At 57.4% G+C, this 20,516-nt stretch overlaps 1 protein-coding gene and 1 long non-coding RNA gene across 2 annotated transcripts in view; one reads left to right on the top strand and one right to left on the bottom strand.

The window, feature by feature from the left end:
- PRKCD (protein kinase C delta) overlaps positions 1 to 20,516 on the top strand; it is a 30,302-nt gene that overhangs the window by 577 nt on the left and 9,209 nt on the right. Inside the window, exons 2-8 of the mRNA XM_077749531.1 lie at positions 3,323 to 3,436; positions 15,765 to 15,898; positions 17,014 to 17,213; positions 18,529 to 18,589; positions 18,760 to 18,922; positions 19,013 to 19,044; positions 20,379 to 20,464. Of these exons, the coding sequence (XP_077605657.1) occupies positions 15,784 to 15,898; positions 17,014 to 17,213; positions 18,529 to 18,589; positions 18,760 to 18,922; positions 19,013 to 19,044; positions 20,379 to 20,464 (657 nt within the window). The 5' untranslated portion in view covers positions 3,323 to 3,436; positions 15,765 to 15,783. The remainder of the gene's footprint in view (positions 1 to 3,322; positions 3,437 to 15,764; positions 15,899 to 17,013; positions 17,214 to 18,528; positions 18,590 to 18,759; positions 18,923 to 19,012; positions 19,045 to 20,378; positions 20,465 to 20,516) is intronic.
- Positions 15,099 to 18,277, bottom strand: LOC144219516 (uncharacterized). Its single transcript, XR_013331442.1, has 3 exons — positions 17,749 to 18,277; positions 16,990 to 17,179; positions 15,099 to 15,351 (listed from the first exon to the last, which is right to left on the bottom strand). It is a non-coding gene; the product is annotated as an uncharacterized LOC144219516 (long non-coding RNA).

Below are 20,516 nucleotides of genomic sequence, written 5' to 3'. Positions count from 1 at the left end.
AAGCCCCGCCGCCCCCCGCCCCCCGCCGGTGCCTCCGTCCCCCGTCCGTCGGTGCCTCCGTCCCCCGTCCGTCGGTGCCTCCGTCCCCCGTCCGTCGGTCTGTCCCTCCGTTCAGCGGTACGGGCCGAGGCCCTCTTGTGGGTCCGCTCCCGGCCCCTCTACCCGCCTGAGTGTCCCCAGACCCTCCGAGCGTCCGCCCGTCCCCCTCGAATCCCTGGGGCCCTCGGTCGGTCCATCTCTCCCCACCCCCTCTTGTGTTCCCGCGTCCGAGTCNTCCCCTCTCCTTTTCTACCGCGGAGCAGAAGCCAGGCCGGCTGCCCTGCCCCGCCGCCCGCCCCTGGGTTTCTGCCCGGCCCAGCCCGAGCGGCGCCTCCTTCTCGCTCTCTCTCTCCTTTCAGTCTGGGTGTCTCTGTCGGTCTTTCTCCATCTGTCTCCGGCTGGGCGTGGCTCCAGTCTCCACCATCCCCCCCCTTACCATCCCTCCCCTACGCCCCTCTGAGCCCCCCTCTCCTGGGGGCCACTTCCAGGTCCCGTCGGTCCTAGCCCCTCAGCAATTCAGACGCCACTGTCCCGCCCCGTGGGGCCCCGGCCAGGTGAGGGGAGGGAGTGGAGGAGATTCAGGGTGAAGAGGCTGGAGGTGGGCACCATCAGAACTGTTCTACCTCCCAGACTCTCTCATTTCCTCCCGTCTGGGAAGGGAGATCCCCACTAAGCCCCCCACTCACACCTGGTCAGAAGGATTTGGTGTGCATAAGGGCATCCTCTTCTCCTCTGGTCCCTACTCTGTATGGTTGGACTTGACTCCTTGTAACGAGTCGCCTGTATCTGGACATATAGGTACATTGTTCCTGTCTGCATGTGTGTTCTTTGTCACGGTGTCTGGGGCTTGCTTCTGTGGTCCTTTCCCACATGTGTGACTTGCTTGTATACACGTGTGTATGTCTGTGTGTCCTGAGGCTCTGTGTGCCCTTTGCAACTATGTGTGTACTATGTCTTGGTGTGTTCTTTATGACCAGACTCCCATCCGTGTGTTGCGGTGTGTGTGTGTGTGTGTGTGTGTCTGTGTGCCTTTGTGTCCCTTGTGTGTTTGGACTGTCCTATGTTGCACACTGAGGGTGCCATGGTGACCCACTGGCCATATACATTTGAGCTGTTAATTTTGAGAGCCTGTGTTAGCCCACCAGGCTCATGTGTGTGTCTGAGTGTGGGAATGTGTGTACATTCTTTCTTCCTCTCCTTCTGCTACTGAGCCGCTGTGACCAGGCTGACCTGGTCATTGAGGGAGGGGACTGGTCCCTTGAGTTTCCTCGTTCCTGCTGTGGACTGAGTTGGGGTGTGGTGGACAGGCCAGTAGAGGGCAGCCCTGTGTGTGTGTGTGTGTGTGTGTGTGTGTGTGTGTGTGTGATGTACAGATGTTTGGACAGCTGTACCTGGCCATAGGCTGGTATAAGAGATCTGGTGTGTTTAGAACTGTGGCTGGGTGAGATTGGCTGGTGAGTGTGTGACTAGTGGGAGACTCAGTCTGACTGTATGAAACTGCTAGTCTGTGTGCTTGGGAGTCCCTTGATTGCAGGGAACTGAGAGTGTGGTGCCTGCACCCCCTGCGGTGACAGTGCTGGGAGGGAAGGTGAGAGCCCCCGGGTGTGTGATAATGTGGGAGACTGTGAGGGTGTGGATGTGCACGGGCACCTCAAGGCCAGCCCAGGTTCCTGGGGAGGCGGGGAAGGCCTCCATCTCTCGCCCTCCTCTGCTTCTCCAAGTTGAAGGGTACCTGAGGGCAAATCCTTGGGTTTGCAGTGTTGTGACCAAGACCTAGGGCTCTGGACCCAGAGGAAAGATGGGCTCAAATATTCACTGTGCCTCTTAAGGGCAGGAGACTGGAGCTAGGCCTCTCTAAGGCTGAGTCCCCTTAATTGCAGAAGAGAGAAAGTTGCTGTGGGGGCTCAAGGTCTTGTGTCAATGGCCCTCTAACACAGGTTTGCTTGGCCCACAGTCAGAGCTCGACACATGCTAAGTCTTATTTGGTGACCGCTCCCCCCTGCCTACTCTCTGGTTTCCATTCTCCTGGGAGCTGGGCTAATAAAAGCCCAGATAGTCCCCCACCCAGTTTCCTTTTAGTGATGTGTCTGGTGCCCCCTCCCATGCCCTTGACCAGACTGCTTGCGGGAGGGCCAAGGGTGGGCAGAGACCGGCGCCTTATTCAGCCCACTTGACACCTGTCCAGTGTCAGCAGCACTGGTGGGGGAGATAAGGCAAGTGGGGGGGGGTGTGATTTGGAGCTTGATTGCAGGGTGCTGACACCATTTAGCTGCCACAGCTAATTGGAATTTAAATTAAAATTAGAAATAAAGTACAGACAAGCCTGAGGATGCCTCAGTCCCTAGGGAGCAGTGACGTGATGTGGGGGGGGAGGTCTTCAGCGGGGAGGAGGAGCTCACATCTGGGGAGAGGAATCTTTTGGCCTGCAGGAAAAGCACTCAGGTCTTTGAGCCAGGAGACCTGGGACACCTTGCTGTCTTTGCCATTCCTTCCTTCTAGGATCTCTCTGGGCCTCAGTTTTTTTCAGCTGTATAATGGGCACAATATTAATATGAGAATCACCTGAACTAGAAGGTGCAAAACAAGGAATAAAAAAGTGTCACAAGGTGCTTGGGTAGCTCAGTCGGTTGAGTGTCCAACTTTTGATATTGGTTCATGTCGTGATCTCCTGGTCCAGAAATTTAGCCCCTTGTAGGGCTCCGTGCTGAGCATGGAGCCTGCTTAAAATTCTCTCTCTCTCTCCCTCTCTCTTTGTTCCCTCCTTCAAGATAAATAAATAAACATTTTTTAAAAAATGTCACTATTCATTCGGTACTCCCAAGGTGAGTCCAGCAGGAGAGCTATATTGTGCCACATCACTGGGGCCTCTGCCTGGGGAGATGTACTCTCCTCATTTTAAAGATAAAACAAACTGTGGCTCAGAGAAATTGCCTCAGGCCACAGAGCAGTGCCCCCACCCCCCATTGCTGTTAGGTCTCCTAAGTCACAGGGCAACCTCTTGCAGACAGCCGTCGCTTTTTTGCAGCGTCTGTAGTCTGGAAATGCTCTGAGGGCTGAGACACAGTGATCCAGCCCCTGGCATGGAGAGGACATGGGGCCGGTGCCCCGGAGAAGTTGGGCCCAACATCCCACTTCACAGAAGAGAAAGCTGAGTCCAAAGAGGCTGAGGTCTCAGAGCCAGACGGGGCTGAGCCGGGCCATGTTGGCCGGTCTGGGGCTGACTGGTGGGGAGAGCCTGTTTGGCAGCGCCTCCCAGCTCAGCTGTTTTCCCTTGTTCCTGCAGGTCTGCCTGGAACTGGCCCAGGTGAAGGCGGCGGGCCGACTTCTGGTGGTGGTTGTGTGGCGGTGGCCGCAGCAGGAGCCAGGACTGAGGGCAAGGGGGAGCCGCGAGCCCTGGGTAAGACTGCATCCTCCTAGACAGACGGAAATATGGACAGTGTGCAAGGATAGCCCTCTTCTTTTGTCTCCTCCCCATCTGCTGGGGATGGGTTAGGTCGGTTAGGAGGAGGGTCACACAAAGTCCTTGGGTTGAGTGTGGGGCCTGGGTGCCCAGAAGGGGCAGTGCTTGGCCTTGCTGATGAGGGCTCCCTGCCTGGCACTGGCTTTTGTCCCAGAAAAGACTGTGGCCTTGGCGCTCAGAGGCCAGGAGCCCACCAGCCGTCTAGGGTGAGGAGGGGTGACATTTTGCTGGTTAGTTAGAAAGAAGGTGGGGTCACGGCGCGTGGGTGGCTCAGTCACTTAAGTGTCCGACTTCGGCTCAGGTCATGATCTCACAGTTTGCGAGTTCAAGCCCTGTGTCAGACTCTGTGCTGACAACTCAGAGCCTGGAGCCTGCTTCGGATTCTGTGTCTTCCTCTCTCTGCCCCTCCCCTGCTCATGCTCTGTCTCTCTCTGTCTCTTCTGTTTTAAAAAAAGAAGGTGGGGTAGGTGCCAAGGGTTGAGGGTGGATGTATCCACTTTTCTGTGGCCCCTTGTCTCTGTCTCAGGCTGTCACCATCATCACACGGGGAAACTGAGGTTTGCCCTGGGCCCCACAGTGGGTTGGACACCAAGCCGAGAATGGAATGAAGTCTTCTCCTGCGCTCTCTTCCACACCCCAGTTCCCTCATTTGCCCAGCCTCTCTGGGGCAGAGGAGAGATTCAGAATTCTCCTCCTCAGCCCCCAGATGAGTTAGGCAGTCTCTAAGTAATGCTGGGGAAGGCTACACCCTCTCAGGCTCCTTCTAAAGCTAAAGATTCCTTCTTTTGGGGCCAGACCTCCTTCCTTTTGCCTTCATTATAATGAAAACAGCCCTGAGAGTTACCCCTCTAGTGTCCAAAGTTCAGTGGACAAGATTCTGGGAGTGCAATTGGGGTGGGGGTGTTGCTGAGGGTACCAGGAACCTAGGTGGTGACAGTGGGGAGGGGTGGCAAAGGTGGTCTTTCCTCCCAGAGGCCTCCCTGATCAACCCCTGCTCCTGCCCCTACTGCCCTGCTCCTGCCCCTACTGGTATCTATAAGTTTGCAGGGGACGGTGGGGGTGGGGGTGGTGAATGGATCAGTGGGGGCTGGGCTCTCAGAGCTTAACTCAGAGGGGAAGCACGGCAGGAGGGCAGGGCCCTGGCTCCTGGGGATGGGAGTGGGGGCTGAACAAGGGCAGGGTCATCACTGGGTCTGCTGTTTATTCAACTTACCATCAAACCTGGTGTGGGGAGGAAGTGACATGTCCTTGCCTGGCTGGGAGCCTCTGTTACCTGAGGTCTGGGGCCCACCCCCTCCCAGCACTGAGCCTCATTCCCTAACAAGTTCAATCAATTAGTCTGGGAGCCAGCACACTTTCAAAGCTCAAATGTCAGCTCCCCAGCTGGCGCAGACATAGGTGTGCTCACACGGGGATACAGAAACCAAGCTGCCCTCTGTGCCCACGCCTGCACACCCTCGAGTGCCCACACGGGCACCACACATGCATGCACACATCCACAGGCACGCTGAAACACGCACGCAGGTGCTCGGCCAGCCATCCTTGCACTTAGAAGCCTGCCCACACACACCACACTGCCCATCCTAGGTCAGGAAGCGGGGTCCTTGGTCAGGGTCACGGCCCAGCCTGTGTCTGGCACTGAGGGTGAGGTTTGAGGTGTGGTTGTGACCACAGGTGCTCCAGCGGGCTGGGCCACACTGGGAGGTGGGTGCTGCCTGCCCAGGCGTTCACCAGCCATCCTGCTCACCTGGGCCAGACCCCCAGGCTGTCCAGGACTTGGTATGGGGGTGGGGTGGGAAGGACGATGGGGGGACGTCAGCTGTGCTGGCACCGTTTGTGGCTGCTGCCGCAAGGAGGAAGTGGGCTGCCTGTGGTCATGGGGCCAAGGTGCTTGAAGGTGGGTGGGGGTCCAATCAGTTCCTCTGTCCCCCGCAGTGTCAGTGCCCAGTGGAAGTGAATTGTTGGGCTCTGGCGGCCAGGAGGCAAGCAGGGTACTTTTCCCAGGGCGGTCTGTACACTTTCCAAGGCCTGGGCCCAGGGAGAGGCCTGTCCATCCGAGGTGTTTCCGGAGGCTCACTTCCCCTGGGCTGCCCAGGAAGTGGTTTCAGAGTGGGACTGACCAGCCCTCCGGCTGTGGCCTGCCCCGCCCCAGCCTTGCCTGTGAGGGGAGCAGTGCCTGGCCAGTGGGTTAGGCTGACTGACCAGGCTTCCCACTGCCAGGGCTGACCAGGCCTTGACGGAGGTCCAAGGAGAGGGTTTGGGGGGCTGAGGCTATGAAGTCCCCTGCAGCCCCCATCACCCCAGCTCCTCCTTTCCTCTAAGCTGTACCCTGAGGCTCAGGGCGCTAATTCTGGCAGGCAGAGCCTCCTTGCATGAACTGGTGTCGGCTGGGTTGCATTTCAGGGATTAGCCGGCTCCAAGCTGTACGAATGAACCTGGACAAGTGGCTTTGGTGCCTGGTGCCTCATCTTTCTTCTCTGACAGATGAGACAATGATAGCATCCATCTTCTTGCGGTTGTGCTGGAAGCTACAGATAATGTATGCAAAGTAGCTAGCATCTTGCCTGGCACTTTATTAGCGTTTAAAGGGTAAAAAGTGGAGTTATGTAAAGCACTTAGCACTCAGTTTGTGGTAACTATCTCCTAAAACAGCAAGTGGTTCTGATGGTGGGGTTATTATTGTCTGAAGGCCTGGGCACTGACCCAGTGTCACAGGGCCAGGTGGCTGACACAGCCGGGCTGAGAAGCCAGGCCTCAGCTTCCCTCACTCCCCCTCCGTTCTGCCTCCCGTTGGTGATGCTGCAGGGTGGGGAGGGTTTGTTCCCCGTCCTCTGAGGAGAGGAGCGCCAGGGTGGAGCAGCTGTACCCACTCAGCAGCCCAGCCCCCTCATTCCCTTTCAAAGGGAGGAAAATAGATCTCCTGACAAATGGATGCAGGGAAGAGAAAGGCAGCTGCCTGCTGCCCCCTCAGGCCTCCCCTGGGCCCCTTCCCTGACTTTGGTCCCCTGCAGGACGTTGGGCTTGGAGAAACTGACACTGGCAGTGAAGGGTGGGTGGTGAGTCCTCCTGCCAAACTGCCTACCCTTTGGACCCCTGGAGTCAGCCTGTGGACTGGGAAGGGGGTAGACATCTGGGGATAGAAAGTCCCCCTATACACATATCCATACATATATCCTTGACACGTGGCAGTTGGTGGCAGGGACATGCCTGTGCTAGCGACAGTGAGAGGAAGCCCTTTGCTATTCAGGGCTCAGAGGCTGGGGACCTCGGGTGCTGGTGTGGTAATGATGGTGGTATGGTAGGCGGAGACCAGAAGGCTGGAGGGCTGGAGATTGGCAGGGCCCTGGGCTAGGAGTTTGAGTGCGGGCATATCCTGAACGCTTAGGAGCGAGACCTCTGCAAGCATCAGACAGACCTGGTTTTGAATTCTCACTTGATGTTTACTGGCTGTGTATTCTTGAGCCAGGGACTAGACTGCTTTGAGCCTCAGTTGCCTCATCTGTAAAATGGGAAGATCAAGGAGTTGTCCATCTGAGACCTGAATGATAAGGAGCCAGTGTGTGTTTCAGAGGAGGGGCAGCAAGTGCAGAGACTGCTAAGCAGGAAGGAACTTGGCTGTTCAGGGAACTGAAAGAGGTCACTGTGGCCCCGGGTAGAGGAGTGAGGGGAAGGCAGCGGCCGAGGAGGTCAGGGAGGTAATGGGGGCAGGTTGAGTGGGTCAGGCCCAGGGCAGGCACTTAGGCTTATTGGGAAGGAAAAGGTAACCACTGGGGACTTGGGCAGGGAATGACGAGATCTGCCTTAGTTGCTGGGACAGAGGGACTGTGGGGTCAGAACAGAGGATGGAGAGCAAGCAGGTGCAGAGCCTGGGGGAGGTGATGGGGTGCCAGGATGGGGACAGTGGTGGACAGAAGAAATGACTTCAGGGTAGAATGCAGGGCAGAACTGACGGCGATGCTGTGTGGGGAGGAAGGGGTGGGTGAACCCGCCCACCTCCTCTGGTGTCACGGGGCCAGTGTTGGCCCTGCTAGGAGATGAGGGGGCACTTGCATGGAGGACACGAGGAAGCCTGGCTTGGGTGCGTTTGAGTGCCTCTAGAGCATGGTGAGGCTGGGGAGACAGGCGGGCCCACAGGCAGGCCTGGAGTTCGGGGGGCTAGGCTGAAAGCAGAGACCTGGGAGTCAAGAGGTAGCATGCAAGCCTAGGCTTGGGAGAGCAGGGTTTGGCGGGTCTTTGGTGGGAAAGTTCAAGAGGCCCTGGGTACGGGGTTGGGATGGCTGTCCCTCGAAGGTCCCTGCCGAGGTGCCCAGGAGGGCAGGCTTGTGGTGGCTGAGCCACTGTTTTCACAACAGCCCTGGAAGCTTTGGATCATGTCACTGGCTTGTTGGGTAAACAGGCATAGTAGAGCGGCTGGATCAGATGCTGCTTGGTGTGGGCTTCAGGGGCTGGGAATGCAGACCAGGGTGGAGGGGGACCGAAGGATTACAGGGCCTTCCGGTACTAGGGCTGGAGAAACTTGAGGGTCTCAATTATCAAGACAGGGAGACTGAGGCCCTGAGAGAGAGAGCACCTAGCCCAGGGTCTGTCAGTGGTCTCAGACTGCCTTTGTCCAGCCTGGTCTCTTCCCAGAGCAGCAGTCCAGAGCAGGGCATTGCAGGGGTGGGAGGCTTGAGAGAGCTGCTTCTTCCACTGATCCAAGGGGTCATCTATGGTTACAGGACGGCTGGAAATGGGCAGTGGGGCAGGTGCGGAGAGGGCCAGGTGTGAGGATGGAGGTGGTGAAAAGGATGATGGTACCAGGTCTTACACTCAGCACAACCGAGGCAGGGCAAGATCATTCCCTTTTAACAGATGAGGATGCCAGAGCACCTTGGCCGGGCTCACAGGGCACCGAGGAACAGACCAGGTCTGAACTAGACCTGTCCAACCCATACCCAGGGCCCCACTCCTAAGTCCTGTGTCCATGGCCCACCATGGGATGGCACGCCATGGCTCTGCCTTTCTCCCAGCTTCTCCCGATCCCCAGAGTGGGGAAGCATCGTCTGAGCCCTGCTCCCCTTGTGCGAATGGGTGGCAAAAGCCTTAGGCGCCCATCTTACCTTTTCCCAAACACAGAGATTAATGGCAACAATGGGGAGAACCATGGGATGTTCGAAGGAGGCCTCTGTGGGCGCAGAGGGACAAGGCAGAGGAAGTAGACTTGGGGCCCACCTCTGTGGCAGCTGGTGGAGGAACCTCCCACCCCAGGCGCACGGACATGCCGTCACCCCACCCCACAGGAGGCCAGGTAGCCAGCTCCAGAGTTAGAGCTGGAGGGCCCCCCTCAGCCTCCCCCCGCGGGCTGCCCCATTGGCTTTGCGGCTTTGGGTGAATTGCTGTATCTCTTTTTGTTAAGTTCTGCTCAGTGAGCCTGGAGCTCAGTGGAGGTCATGTGTGGGCTGCCTGGCATGGCTGTCCCACCTGACAGGTGTGAGTCTTCCCCTCCTCCTTTGTGCCAGGCCTAGGGCTGCCACCTCTGACCCCCAGCCTTTTCCTTAGCCTCTGCTGTCCCCTCAGGTGGGCGGGGAGGCCTGCCCAGTGATGTACCTGACTGGCCTACTGCTTCCTTTGTGCACTTTGGACTTTGCCCTGGGTCAGGAGGGACTTTCTCTGCCTCCTTCCGTGGGGAGGCCCAGCCTGCCTGGCACCCAGCCACCATTTCCCTCCTTAGCCACTGTGACCCAAGGACTGTGGTAGAAAAGGCTACGTGTGGATTTCCCTGGTGTCAGACCCCAGCCAGACGTGTGTGGGTGCTTCCAGGCTTGTGTGTTCATCTACGTGTCTGTCCACCGTGCTGGTGGTACCCTGTGTGCACACAGATCTCTCTGTGCTGGTGAGAGCACGGGGGTATTGATGTCTGTCCACAGGTGACAGCGGTTGTGGTGGGGAGGTGTTTCTCAGTGTGTGTCACTGAGTCATCCTAGGAGCCTGTGGTTACAACCATCTGCGTGTGTCTAACTGCAAGAAGGGTCCCCCATGTGTAGCTGTGTGTTTGGGTTGGTGGGTGTGCCCGTGTGTGCACACATGTGTGGTTATTCTGGGAGAGGCCCTGATGTACCCCCCACCCCAGCTCTTCACAGAGGCCCCCTTGTCTTCAGTCCTGCCATGAAAGGGCTTTTGTTTCTTCCTCAGGGGGTACCTGGAACTCTCCCTAGGACTGAGCCCAAAGCTTCCCTGATCCTAGGACTAGCTGAGTGACTCAAGGCCTGAGCCTGGTGTGGACTATGCCCCCAAGAAGATCCTATTTTCATCCCTCCCCTTACCAAGTGCTGGCAGGAGTGAGTGTGAGCCAGTGATGGCCAGGGTCCCAAGTCCTGCCCCTTGGACCCTTCCAGACCCTCTGACTGGCTGGACTAGCTGCTCCTTGGACACCTCTCACACTGAAGCCCGTCCTGATCCCCATTCTACCCCAGCCCCCTCACTCCTTTCCACTCACTGCCTGAGCAGCCGTCATATCCTCCTCTGTAATTACATATTCATGTGACTGTCCCCCACCTTCCAAGCTGTGAGTTCCATGGCCTGGTGTGTCTTGTCACTGTGGTGCCTGCTGGCTGGACCTAAGGAGGGCTGGGCTGGGCCTTTGGGACTTAAAGCCCCCACCCCATCATATGCAGAATTATGTCACCACCTGTATGTGCTTTCCCGGGAAGAGAGTCCACGTCTTTCATTGGTTCTCAGGATATTGCCACCCCTTTTGCAATTGCAGAGGCTTCATTCATGCTGCTCGGGCCTCACCTGTGATTCCCAGTGGATCCCTTGTGGGCTGGGTCAGCCCAGCAGTATGATTTTTTAATATCCCCAGGACATTCATATGTGTGGCCAGGGCTGAGAAGCCCGAGCCAGGGACCGAGACAGTGCCCAGAGAACAGACCAGGTCCTCGGCATGCACTTCCCAGACAACTAACTGCACAGGGTACCTGTAGGGAGTACATGCGGTGGGGGAAGATCTGGCTTCCTGGGGAGGGGGGAATGATTCCCCAGTTGGCCTTTAGAACTGTCTGGAAAGATATGTAGGAATTCAGGACATTTTGGTTGAGGGAATAGCATACGCAAAAGAGGGGGGCCTAGGGGCGCCTGGGTGGCTTAGTCGGTTAAGCGTCCGACTTTCGCTTAGGTCATGATCTCGCGGTTCGTGGGTTCAAGCCCCGCATCGGGCTCTGTGCTGACTGCCAGCTCAGAGCCTGGAGCCTGTTTCAGTCTGTGACTCCCTCTCTCTCTGACCCTCCCCTTCTCACGCTGTCTCTCTCTCTCTCTCCTAGAAATAAATAAAACATTAAAAATTAAAAAAAAAAAAAAAAAAGAGGGGGGCCTAAAAGTGAGACAGGAGTTCAGAGAAGAGCCAGAGGTGAGATCTGAGGTGGAAGCAGCCCAGGGCCAGGCTGAGGTCTGGGGTTTCTCCAAGGGCAGTGGGAGCCCTGGAGGTTTCACGGGTTGGTTGTGACTGGGAGGGGTCGCTGGGGAAAGGGAGGAGAGTCCACTGCAGTGGTTGGTCTGTGAGGGGCGGGGCAGGAAGGAGCACGAGTGGGGGTTGAGGGTTAAGAGCAAGTGTCTAGAGCATCCCTTGCTCTGGGACTTGGCCATGATCTGAGATCGTAGCTGTGCCTCCAAGACAAGGCAGGTCATATGGAGGCTGGGGCACAGGATCTGGTGGGCAGGGCCTTAGAAGGGGCCTTGCTAGCCCTTCCCCTCCCCCACCCCCTTCTCTTCTTGCTGAGCCCATTTCCTGGGTTGTGAAACCCTCGTGGCCTCCCTGCCTTGCTTCCGTCTGGGAAGGCCATCTGGGGAGGCCAGCCTCCCTGCCAAGCCCAGCCCCCTTGCCCTGTTGCGGCTCTGGCAGAGCCAACCCTGCTGCATACTACTGATCACACTGCGTTTTACCCTCCCTCCGTCCCTCCCACTCTCTGGGCCTCATGTGTCCTCCCTCCTTCATTCATCCTTCAAGGCCCAAGTGGGCTAGATCTTGAACTACCCCACAGGCCGGGTCTGTGTCCCTAGGAGAGCCTGGGCCAACACTGCCTCCACTTTGCAGCCACCACCGCCCAGCTTTGACCGACAGCAGGTGGTGCCTTCCATGGGCAGGCGACAGGGGCTGGCCCCAAGGTTGGGCAGATATGTGTGGGAAAAGGTTGCATGGGAGGGGGGCGTCTTCTGCCCCCCAGGGTCTGTAGGCCCAGCAGGTGCCCCAGCTCTGCTTGCTTGCCTTTCTTGACCTCAGCCTGCCCCCTCTTATTTCCCTGGCAGATTTTCTGAGGAAGCCTCCATCTAGGTTTGCACACACTCCCCAAGGACCTGGCCAGGTCTCTCTTCTTAGGGCCCCACTTTGCTCCTCAGGCCAGTGGGCATGACCCTGTGGCCTGTGAGGCAGAATCCAGTGCTAGGGAAGGGCTGGGGTAGAGGGGATCGGGTCGGATCTGGGGACCTGGAGACTCTCATTGCGGGACCTTGTCCTTGGTTTCCCCCTCCCTACAAAGAGGAGACGGGCAGGTCAGTCTCTATAGAAAGACCCATCTCTTGGATACGTTTTGACTTGATGGGTTTTATTTTTCACCTTATTAGCGCCTTTGTTATCAAACAAATTAGACGTGATTGCTGTAGAAGGGTTAGAAAATTCGTTTCTGTTCCGGCTGGCACACTTGGGCCATGTCTCCCACCTCACACCCTTTGCTGGGGCACACTCCCGGGCACACACGTGGATGTGCAGCACTCATTGTCCTCTGTGCCCCAGGAGCTCCAGTCAGTGCGGTCACTTTGCTCACCTCAAGACTGGCCTCGTCCGCTGCCCTGGACGGGCCAGGAGCACGTTTCCATTGCCCTGGAGGAGGTGACCTGCCTGCTCTGGTTCTGCCCAGCACCACCTTTCCTTACCCCTGGGTGGCCGGCCTGGGGTGGTCTGGGGAGCCGAGTCAGTGGGCCCCCATGCCTTGGGACTGGAATCTAGTGTGGCTCGGCCCTCCCCAGGTTTTGAGCACCAGAGCTGCCCCAAGGGGTGGGGACGGAGGGGAGGCAGAGGTCAGGGGTCTGTCCCACCCTCGTACAGAAAAGGAGGAGGTCCTCATGGCCTGGTCTAGGACCGGCCCAAAGGGCGTTGGGCGGACAGACTCTGGTTAAGGCACCAGGAGAGGGGCGCCCTTACCCTGCTCCTTGTTTCCTCTGTCCTCAGTGTCTGGGCTGCAAGATGAGGCAGCCTGGATTCAAATCCTTCTACCACCTACTGGCTGTGTGAGCTTGGGCAGGGCATTTTGCCTCTCCAAATCTGTTTCTTTATCAGTAAAATACCCACTTCCAGAACCAGCACAGGGACGAAGTGAGCTAATGCCATTATGAGGTTAATCCGGTATGTGTTGGCCTTAGGGAAAGATGATCCTTCGTACAAGTGGGGGTGCTGAGATTCACCCCCAGATCCTCTGACTCTGTGTCCAGTGCTCCCCGCTTCATAGGGCTGCCTCTGCTATGGGCTGAAGAGACAGAGGATAGAGATTAAGAGCCCACTGCTAGCTGGGAAAGGCCTGGCTGGCCTCAGGCGGCTTCGGGGGGCTGGTCCCCCTGGAGGTCTGCGTGGGACGAGCCCTCACCACTTTCATGGCCCTGCAGAGCGGCAGCGAGGCTGAGCCAGTGGCCTTCTTTGGGGCCTGTGGGCTTGGGCCTATTTGCATGGGGGCTATAAATAATTGGCACACCTTGCTTTTGTGCCGTCACTTCAGTCCCTGGTTTCCCCGCCAGTGTTCAGACCATGCAAGGTAGATGGGCAGCACAGGCTCCACTGTGCAGGGCCCAGCACCTGTCCCAGGGTCACGTGGCAAGAGGACCCTGGCTCATGGTGTCTGTCCCCCCCTGGGGTCTGGCCAGTGCAGTTGGAGTGGAGGGCCCATGCTCTAGTTTTAGTCTAGGAAGTTGGGGCTTGGGGGACCCAATCCTAGAGTTACTGCCGGGTAGCCCCAGGGGTCCCCCTTCTCGTGGCACTGTGGCCTGACCATACAGGCTTGGGGCCAGGGCTGGGGCTTGCTGTGGTTGTGGTTTCCCTCCAGTGGCTTCTAACTGAGCAGCAGCCAGTCTCTGAGTGTGACCGTTGAGAGCTGGATGGCGGCCTGGAGGGCTGGGCTCTGCCTCATATTCTCAGGCTTCTCTGATTCCATCTCCTCCATGCAGCCCTCTGGAGTGGTCCCCATGCACAGAGGTTGGCGAGGTCATGGAGCCCGGGGACCGTTTGGACTGGGCCCCAGGGGGAGGCGGTGGGGAGGCAGCTTGACCACTTGCCCCAAATGCCCAGATCATTTTGTCACCTAGGCTACCCTGACCCGCTCTCTCACAGGAACCCAGGCCCCTGCAGCATGACATGACTATCACTGCTTTGTCCCTGTGTGCCCACTCAGCCCTCATCCTCTGACACACTCAGAAAGCCCGTCAGTGCCCCCACCCTGGGTCCCAGGGTTATCCTATTGGGAAGCACAGAGCCCAGCATGTCTGCTGGGGTCAGGCCTGGGGAGTGTGGATGCAGACATGTGGCAAGCATGTGCTGTGCAGGGACCCTGCTGATCATTCTGGACCCCCTAGGGAGAACTCAGCCGGGTGCTCTACACCTTGGATCCCCAGGCCCAGCAGGGTGGCCTCAGGAACGGCACGATGTTCTTTTTGCCTGACAGCTTGAGACACTCACCCAGATTCTCTCTCTCTCTCTCTCTCTCTCTCTCTCTCACACACACACACACACACACACACACACCACAGAGCCAGACCCATGCAGCCTGTTCTCTTTTCTTCCACGTTAGCTCAGTGCCCACCATGTGCCACCTGCTCACACCTTCATACACACCAGCTCACACACGCCTGAGTCCAGGGAGGAGCCAGCAGCTCCCCACGTCTGGCTCCTGTTCCTCATCTGCCCAGAGGTCATGGCGGCTGGCGTGGCTTGTCTGAGGCTGAAGGCTTTGGGACCTGGGCTCGGATGTGAGCTTACACACACATTCTTGCTCCCTCTGAGTAGGAGCCAGGCCTGGGCAGGGGATGTGGTGGTCTGCCTCGCCTGGCGCCCCTCCCCTCTCCTCTGGCTCTTGGCCTCAGAAGCCCGGTGGGGCCCCAGGGCTGGGCTGCAGGCTGAGGTCAGTGTTTCCTGTGAGCTCATCTGGGCCGGGAGCTCTCGGCAGCCCCAGTGGCTACTCTGGCTGCCTTGCAGAAGAGCTGGGGGGACTATCCCGGGCCAGGGCAGCTCTTGCATGCTCATGTGTATGTGTGGGGGGCTAGGGGCACGTGTCTGCCGCTGCCGCCATGCTGGCTTGCGTTCAGTACGGAGTGAGTACGTATGTACGTGCATGTACACAGTGAGTGTTCGTTCAGCTACGTTTATGGAGCATCCTCGTGTGTGGGGCCCAGAGCCAGTGTCCACGCAGGTATATGAGGCACACCTGTGGGCTTGCACATGTGGCCCTCCTCCACGAATGACAACCCGAAAGACCCTCAGAGTCACCTCCTTTACTGACCCTTGATTTGAGGAAGAGCAAGGAAAAGGGCGAGATGTGGGGCTGACCCGTGTGGTTTAAAAAAACAAACTCAGTGTTATATTCAACGTTAAAATAGCTTTATATTTGGAAAAAATTAGTTGGAAAGTGCAGGCAACCTCTGTAGGGTGAGAGGCACCTGACCCGAGGGGCTCAGGTTCAGAAGGTCAGGGGTGAGGGCGGGGCCTTTCCCTGCCCCCATCCCTGAATGAAGTGGGTGCTTAATTAGTGGAATCTCAACTTTATCTTCTGGCTCAGCCTCAGGGTTTCCGTTTCTCCATCTGAAAAGTGGGGGTGGTCATCTTGGCCCTATTTCTTCTCCTGTGTAGTTGTGAGTAAAAAACAAACTTTGAAAACCAAGAAGATCTGCAAGGGAGATCTGCAAGGGTGCAGGGAGGCGGGGGTACCGTTGGGCCCATCTTGGCTGGCACTGAAGTGCTGGAGCGCAGCACATACTGAGTGCCCAGCACATAGTAGGTGCACAGGAATTGGGTTTTAAAGGAGACCTTAAATGACTCCCCAAATAAATGAAATAAATCTTCCAGTTTTACTGGGAATGCCACAAATCCAGACTTCCAGAAAACTCAGTTTTAACAACAGCAACTAGAACTAGTGCCCTGTGAACACTAACTCAATGGGCCAAACCCAGTGAGGTGAGTGCTCTCCAGGGGCACCTGAGTAGCACCTCCTGGGATGTCCCTTGCTGCCTGGCCTCACCTGTTCTGTCTGTACAGCCACACTGCAGGCCCCAGCATGGCACCGTTCCTGCGTATCGCCTTCACCTCCTATGAGCTCGGCTCCCTGCAGCCCGCAGATGATGCCAGCCCACCCTTCTGTGCCGTGAAAATGAAGGAGGCCCTCAGCACAGGTAGGACTGAGAATCTAGGCTCGGTGGGAGGCCCTGCACGGCCCATGCCTTATTCCTCTAGAACTTCCGAGGGATCCTTCTCTTCCTTGTCCTCACCTCCCTGCCCAGCCCAGCTGTGGATGCAGGACCATGGAGGCCGCTGAGTGCCTGTAGAGTCTCTAGCACTGGCTGTGTAGAATCTTCTCCAGGGTGAGCTTTGGGGGGCAGGAGGGAGGCCTTTGGCTCTTCCCCTTTTGGTGGTTTCACCCAGTAATTTCCTCATGCCCATCTGTGCCAGCCTCTGTGCTGGGCACTGGGGACAGTGCCATGCTCCAGAGCTGACTTGGCCCTGCCCTCATGGGGCTCACAGTCAGGTGTGGGAGCCAGACAATGCGAACTGTGATGGGGAAGCCCAGAGGAGGCGCTGTCCCAGGCTGGGCTCAGCAGGGTCCTCCTGGGAGAGGCAAACATCTCACACCATTCCTCTTTGCTTCTGCCCTCACTTGCTGAGCCCCTGGCTCATCCCTTAGGTCCCTGCTGAGCTGATCCTTCCTCCAGGAAGCATTTCTTGACCCTTAGGCGGGGGTCATGCCACCTGACCATGACCCAGAACAGGTCTAAAGCCCTGGCCTTGCCCTTTTCAGTCTCATCACAGCTGTGATTTAACATTTACTTGAGGGATGAACGGGCTCATGTCTCTGCCCTGGACTCTTGGGAGTCAGGCACTGGTTTTCACTCTTCTTTCTACCGTGTTCATCACCTCCAAATGCCAAGGCTGGCATGATGGGCCTCCGCATGTGTTCACTGAGTGCATGTGGGGAGGTGACAGCTAAGTGGGGCTAGGGAAGAGGGTCACAGGAAGAGGGAAAAGCAGGAGCAAAGACCCGGAGGTGGGACCTAGCAGGGCTTCCTAGAGGGGCCGGACACAGTTCTGTGTCTGGGGTGTGTTAGGAATGACACGAGGCTGGAGACGTGAGAGAGCACAGTTGTGAAGGCTGAGGAGTGGAAATATCCTCAGGGGAAGAGCCCAGCAGATTCTCTCCAGGCTGAAGGCTGTAGGAAGTCTGGGAGTGGGGGTGGGGGCAGGAGGGACAGAGAGACCCTGGCCAGACCTTGCCTGCCTTGCCATGTTGCAGAGCGCGGGAAGACGCTGGTGCAGAAGAAGCCCACCATGTACCCCGAGTGGAAGTCCACATTCGACGCCCACATCTATGAGGGCCGCGTCATCCAGATTGTGCTGATGCGGGCAGCCGAAGAGCCAATGTCCGAGGTGACAGTGGGTGTGTCGGTGCTGGCCGAGCGCTGCAAGAAGAACAACGGCAAGGCCGAGTTCTGGGTGAGGATGCGAGGGCTGCAGCAGGCACGTGCGTGGGCCCCTGGGTGAGCCTGGCTGCAGGGTGCGGGTCCTGTCTGGCCACCAGAGCAGCTCTGCGACCCATGCTAGCTCTGTGATTTACCAGATCCCAGCCCCTCTGAACCTGATTCTGAATCTGTAAATGGAGAAGCTAGCAAAAGCCCCTACCTCAGGGTCACTTGTTCAGGTGAAATGAGTCACTGGATGCCAAGGGCTACTGTAGCACTGGGCACGTAGTAGGTGCTGAAGGGAGCCATCCTTGCCATCGCCACTACTTTTTTCCCTTTTAATTTTGTAAAAGCGGGATATGCACAAGGTATAACATTTCAAAATGTATGTAAGGGTATGTCCTGGCCCCCCCACCAGGCACCGCATCCCCTTCTGCGGGCCCCATCGTTCCAAGTTCTGTTTGGAACCTTCATAGGAATCCTAGGCCCCAGCAACCATTAGGTCTTCAACAGTGACTCTTCAACAGTGAGCAGGTGGGAGAAGGGGAAGGATGATGGCCATTGCTCACCTGTTGAAACCTGGACTTCGCACATGCATGTGGCCATGTGGCCCTCATGGCCACAGGATGTCAGTGCTGGCAGAGCACCTCTTGCCCCCTGGGGTTACATGTGCGCTCTTGCAGTCATGATGTCCCCACTGGAAAAGACCCTATGACCATGAGGGACTCTGGTGAGCCTCCAATGAGGCATGAAGGGGCCAGGAGAGAAGTTGACCTAGGGCTGTACCAATCATTGGCTGGTCAAGGCAGAGATACTTGCTGTGCTGTCTGTCCACTCCACCAAGGAACAATATCAGTCACCAGGCATGGATCCTGGGAGAGGTGAAGGTCATGCCCTCAGAACCAGCCAGTCTGTGTGAGGAGACTAGGCATGCAGAGACTGGAGAGAGAGAGCCAGCATGGGTGTGGCAGCATGCAGGTGTCAGTGTCTCTGTGTGTGCAGGGCCTGGGGTGCAGGAGGGCATTCTAAGACCCTTGTTAAGGGGTCAGCCAGGAGTGGGGGTGGGGAGTTTCCCTTCCCACTCTGTTCCTGGGCCATGTGGCCCGGCTGGGTGTGGGCTGGATCTTTTCACTTCCTCAAATGTAATAATACCCCTGGGTAGGGGGTGGGGGCGGAGCTCAAGGGCGGGGCCGTGCCCACACTGGGCAGGCATGTGTCTGGCTAGGCTGCCAGGACTCCCTTGGCCTTGGGGGACCAACCATGGGGGCGGGTTCTGAATCCAGCATGGCTGGAGCCCGCCCTCCCTCACTGACCCCTACCCCCCACCCCTTCCCAACCCTCACCTGCAGCTGGACCTGCAACCCCAAGCAAAGGTGTTGATGTCTGTGCAGTACTTCCTGGAAGACATAGGTAAGACCCTCCCTGTCTGGGCTGGGGATTAGGTTCAGAGGTCAGAGCCAGGATGGAAGCTTAGGGGAGCAGTCCCTATCGTCAGTCTGTCCAGAGCCACCCTGGGAGGGACTACAGGAACGTTATCCTTCCTGGCGCTGGGGCTGACTTCACTACTCCATGGCCACCAGATTGCAAACAGTCTATGCGGAGTGAAGACGAGGCCAAGTTCCCAACAATGAACCGCCGTGGAGCCATCAAGCAGGCCAAGATCCACTACATCAAGAACCATGAGTTTATTGCCACCTTCTTCAGACAGCCCACCTTCTGTTCTGTATGCAAAGACTTTGTTTGGTGAGGGCTGGCTGTGCCTCCTGAGAGTGGGGTCTGGGGAGGGAGGGCCCTGCACCCAGAACTCACCCTCCCTGGGGATTTGCCTTTCAGGGGTCTCAACAAGCAAGGCTACAAATGCAGGCGTAAGTGTCTCCGCTGCCCGGTCTGTTTGCACACATGTGTCTGCCAGTGCCCGTGTGCGTTCTCAGGAAAGCCCGTGTCCCTGCGCAGGGACCCCATGTCTAGACCCTGTGTGCTTGTGTGTGCGCATGTGAGATTTTCCATGTCATAGTGTATACATAGGAGAGCCACGCTCAGTGGGTGTGTGAGCGGGCTTGGTCTAGCTCATGAAAGCCAGTTCTCTGCATCTTTTCCCAGCCTCGGTGCAGTATGGACACATAAACCAGCCAATGCTGCAGATCACGGCTCTTTTCCCCTGGAGAGGCTCTTAGACATGGTATACCCATGGCTGCACATGTGCTTTTGTTTAGACGTGTGTATGTATTAGTACACACATGCATGAGAGAGAGCACACTGATGCTGGTTCTGAACACAAGCTCTGGGGGCGCCCGAGTGGCTCACTGGGTTAAGTGTTCGACTTCGGCTCAGGTCATGATCTAGCGGTTCATGGGTTCGAGCCCCATGGTGGGCTCCGTGCTGACAACTAGAGCCTGGAGCCTGCTTCAGATTCTGTGTCTACTTCTCTCTCTGCCCCTCCCCTGCTCACGCTCTGCCTTGTCTCAAAAACAAACAAACGTTTAAAAAAAGAAAATTGAACACAAGCTCTGGAGCTGGATGGCCTGGGTTTGAATCCCAGCTCTGCCACTTCCTACCTGTAGGGCCTTAGAGTGACTTAACCTTTCTGTGCCTCAGTAAAATGGGGATAATAACCATTATGAAGATCAAATGGGATAAAATCTATAAAGCTGCATTTTAGGTGACTAGCACATAGTAAGCATTTACATGGGGAGCCTCTTGTCATTACGCAGCTGTGTGAATATTTTGGTGGTGTGTGTGTGTGTGTGTGTGTGTGTGTGTGCGCGCGTGCGCACGCGCGCACGTACGTGCACGTACGTGCATGTGCATGAGAGAGAGTCTAGGACCTGTTTGCTGTCCCAAGCATAGCAGAGGGACAGGGGCTCTCTGCCTACAGCCCTCTCGCTGCCATACTCTGTGCCCCTCACTGCTGCCCCCTGCTGCCCGCTAGGACCCCTTGAGCCTTCTCTAATCTCTGAGATCCTCCGATTGGCCTGCCCTCCCTGCCCCTACCCTTTCTGGGCCCCTCCTGTGAGGGAGGGCAGGCTGGAGGAGAGAAAAAGCAAGCTGTGGGCCTCAGGCCTCTGTGGGGTGAGGGTGTGGGCGAGCAGGGAGAACAGTGGCTTTGTATAGAGGGCTGGACTGGGCCAGCGGACGCCGGCTCACAGCCCTGCCCCTCCTGGTGCTTCCCCATCCCCCTCCTGGCCTGTGCCTCTTCAAGAATGCAACGCTGCCATCCACAAGAAATGCATCGACAAGATCATCGGCCGGTGCACCGGCACCGCAGCCAACAGCCGGGACACCATAGTGAGGCCGGGCCCAGGGTGGGGGACCCGGGGGGCTTGGCCAGCTGGGAGGG

Source organism: Crocuta crocuta, unplaced genomic scaffold (genome assembly GCF_008692635.1).
Source record: "Crocuta crocuta isolate KB4526 unplaced genomic scaffold, BGI_CrCroc_1.0 scaffold463, whole genome shotgun sequence".
NCBI lineage: Eukaryota > Metazoa > Chordata > Mammalia > Carnivora > Hyaenidae > Crocuta > Crocuta crocuta.
The sequence above is the reverse complement of the archived record's forward strand: the minus strand, read 5'-3'. Positions and strand labels throughout refer to the sequence as shown.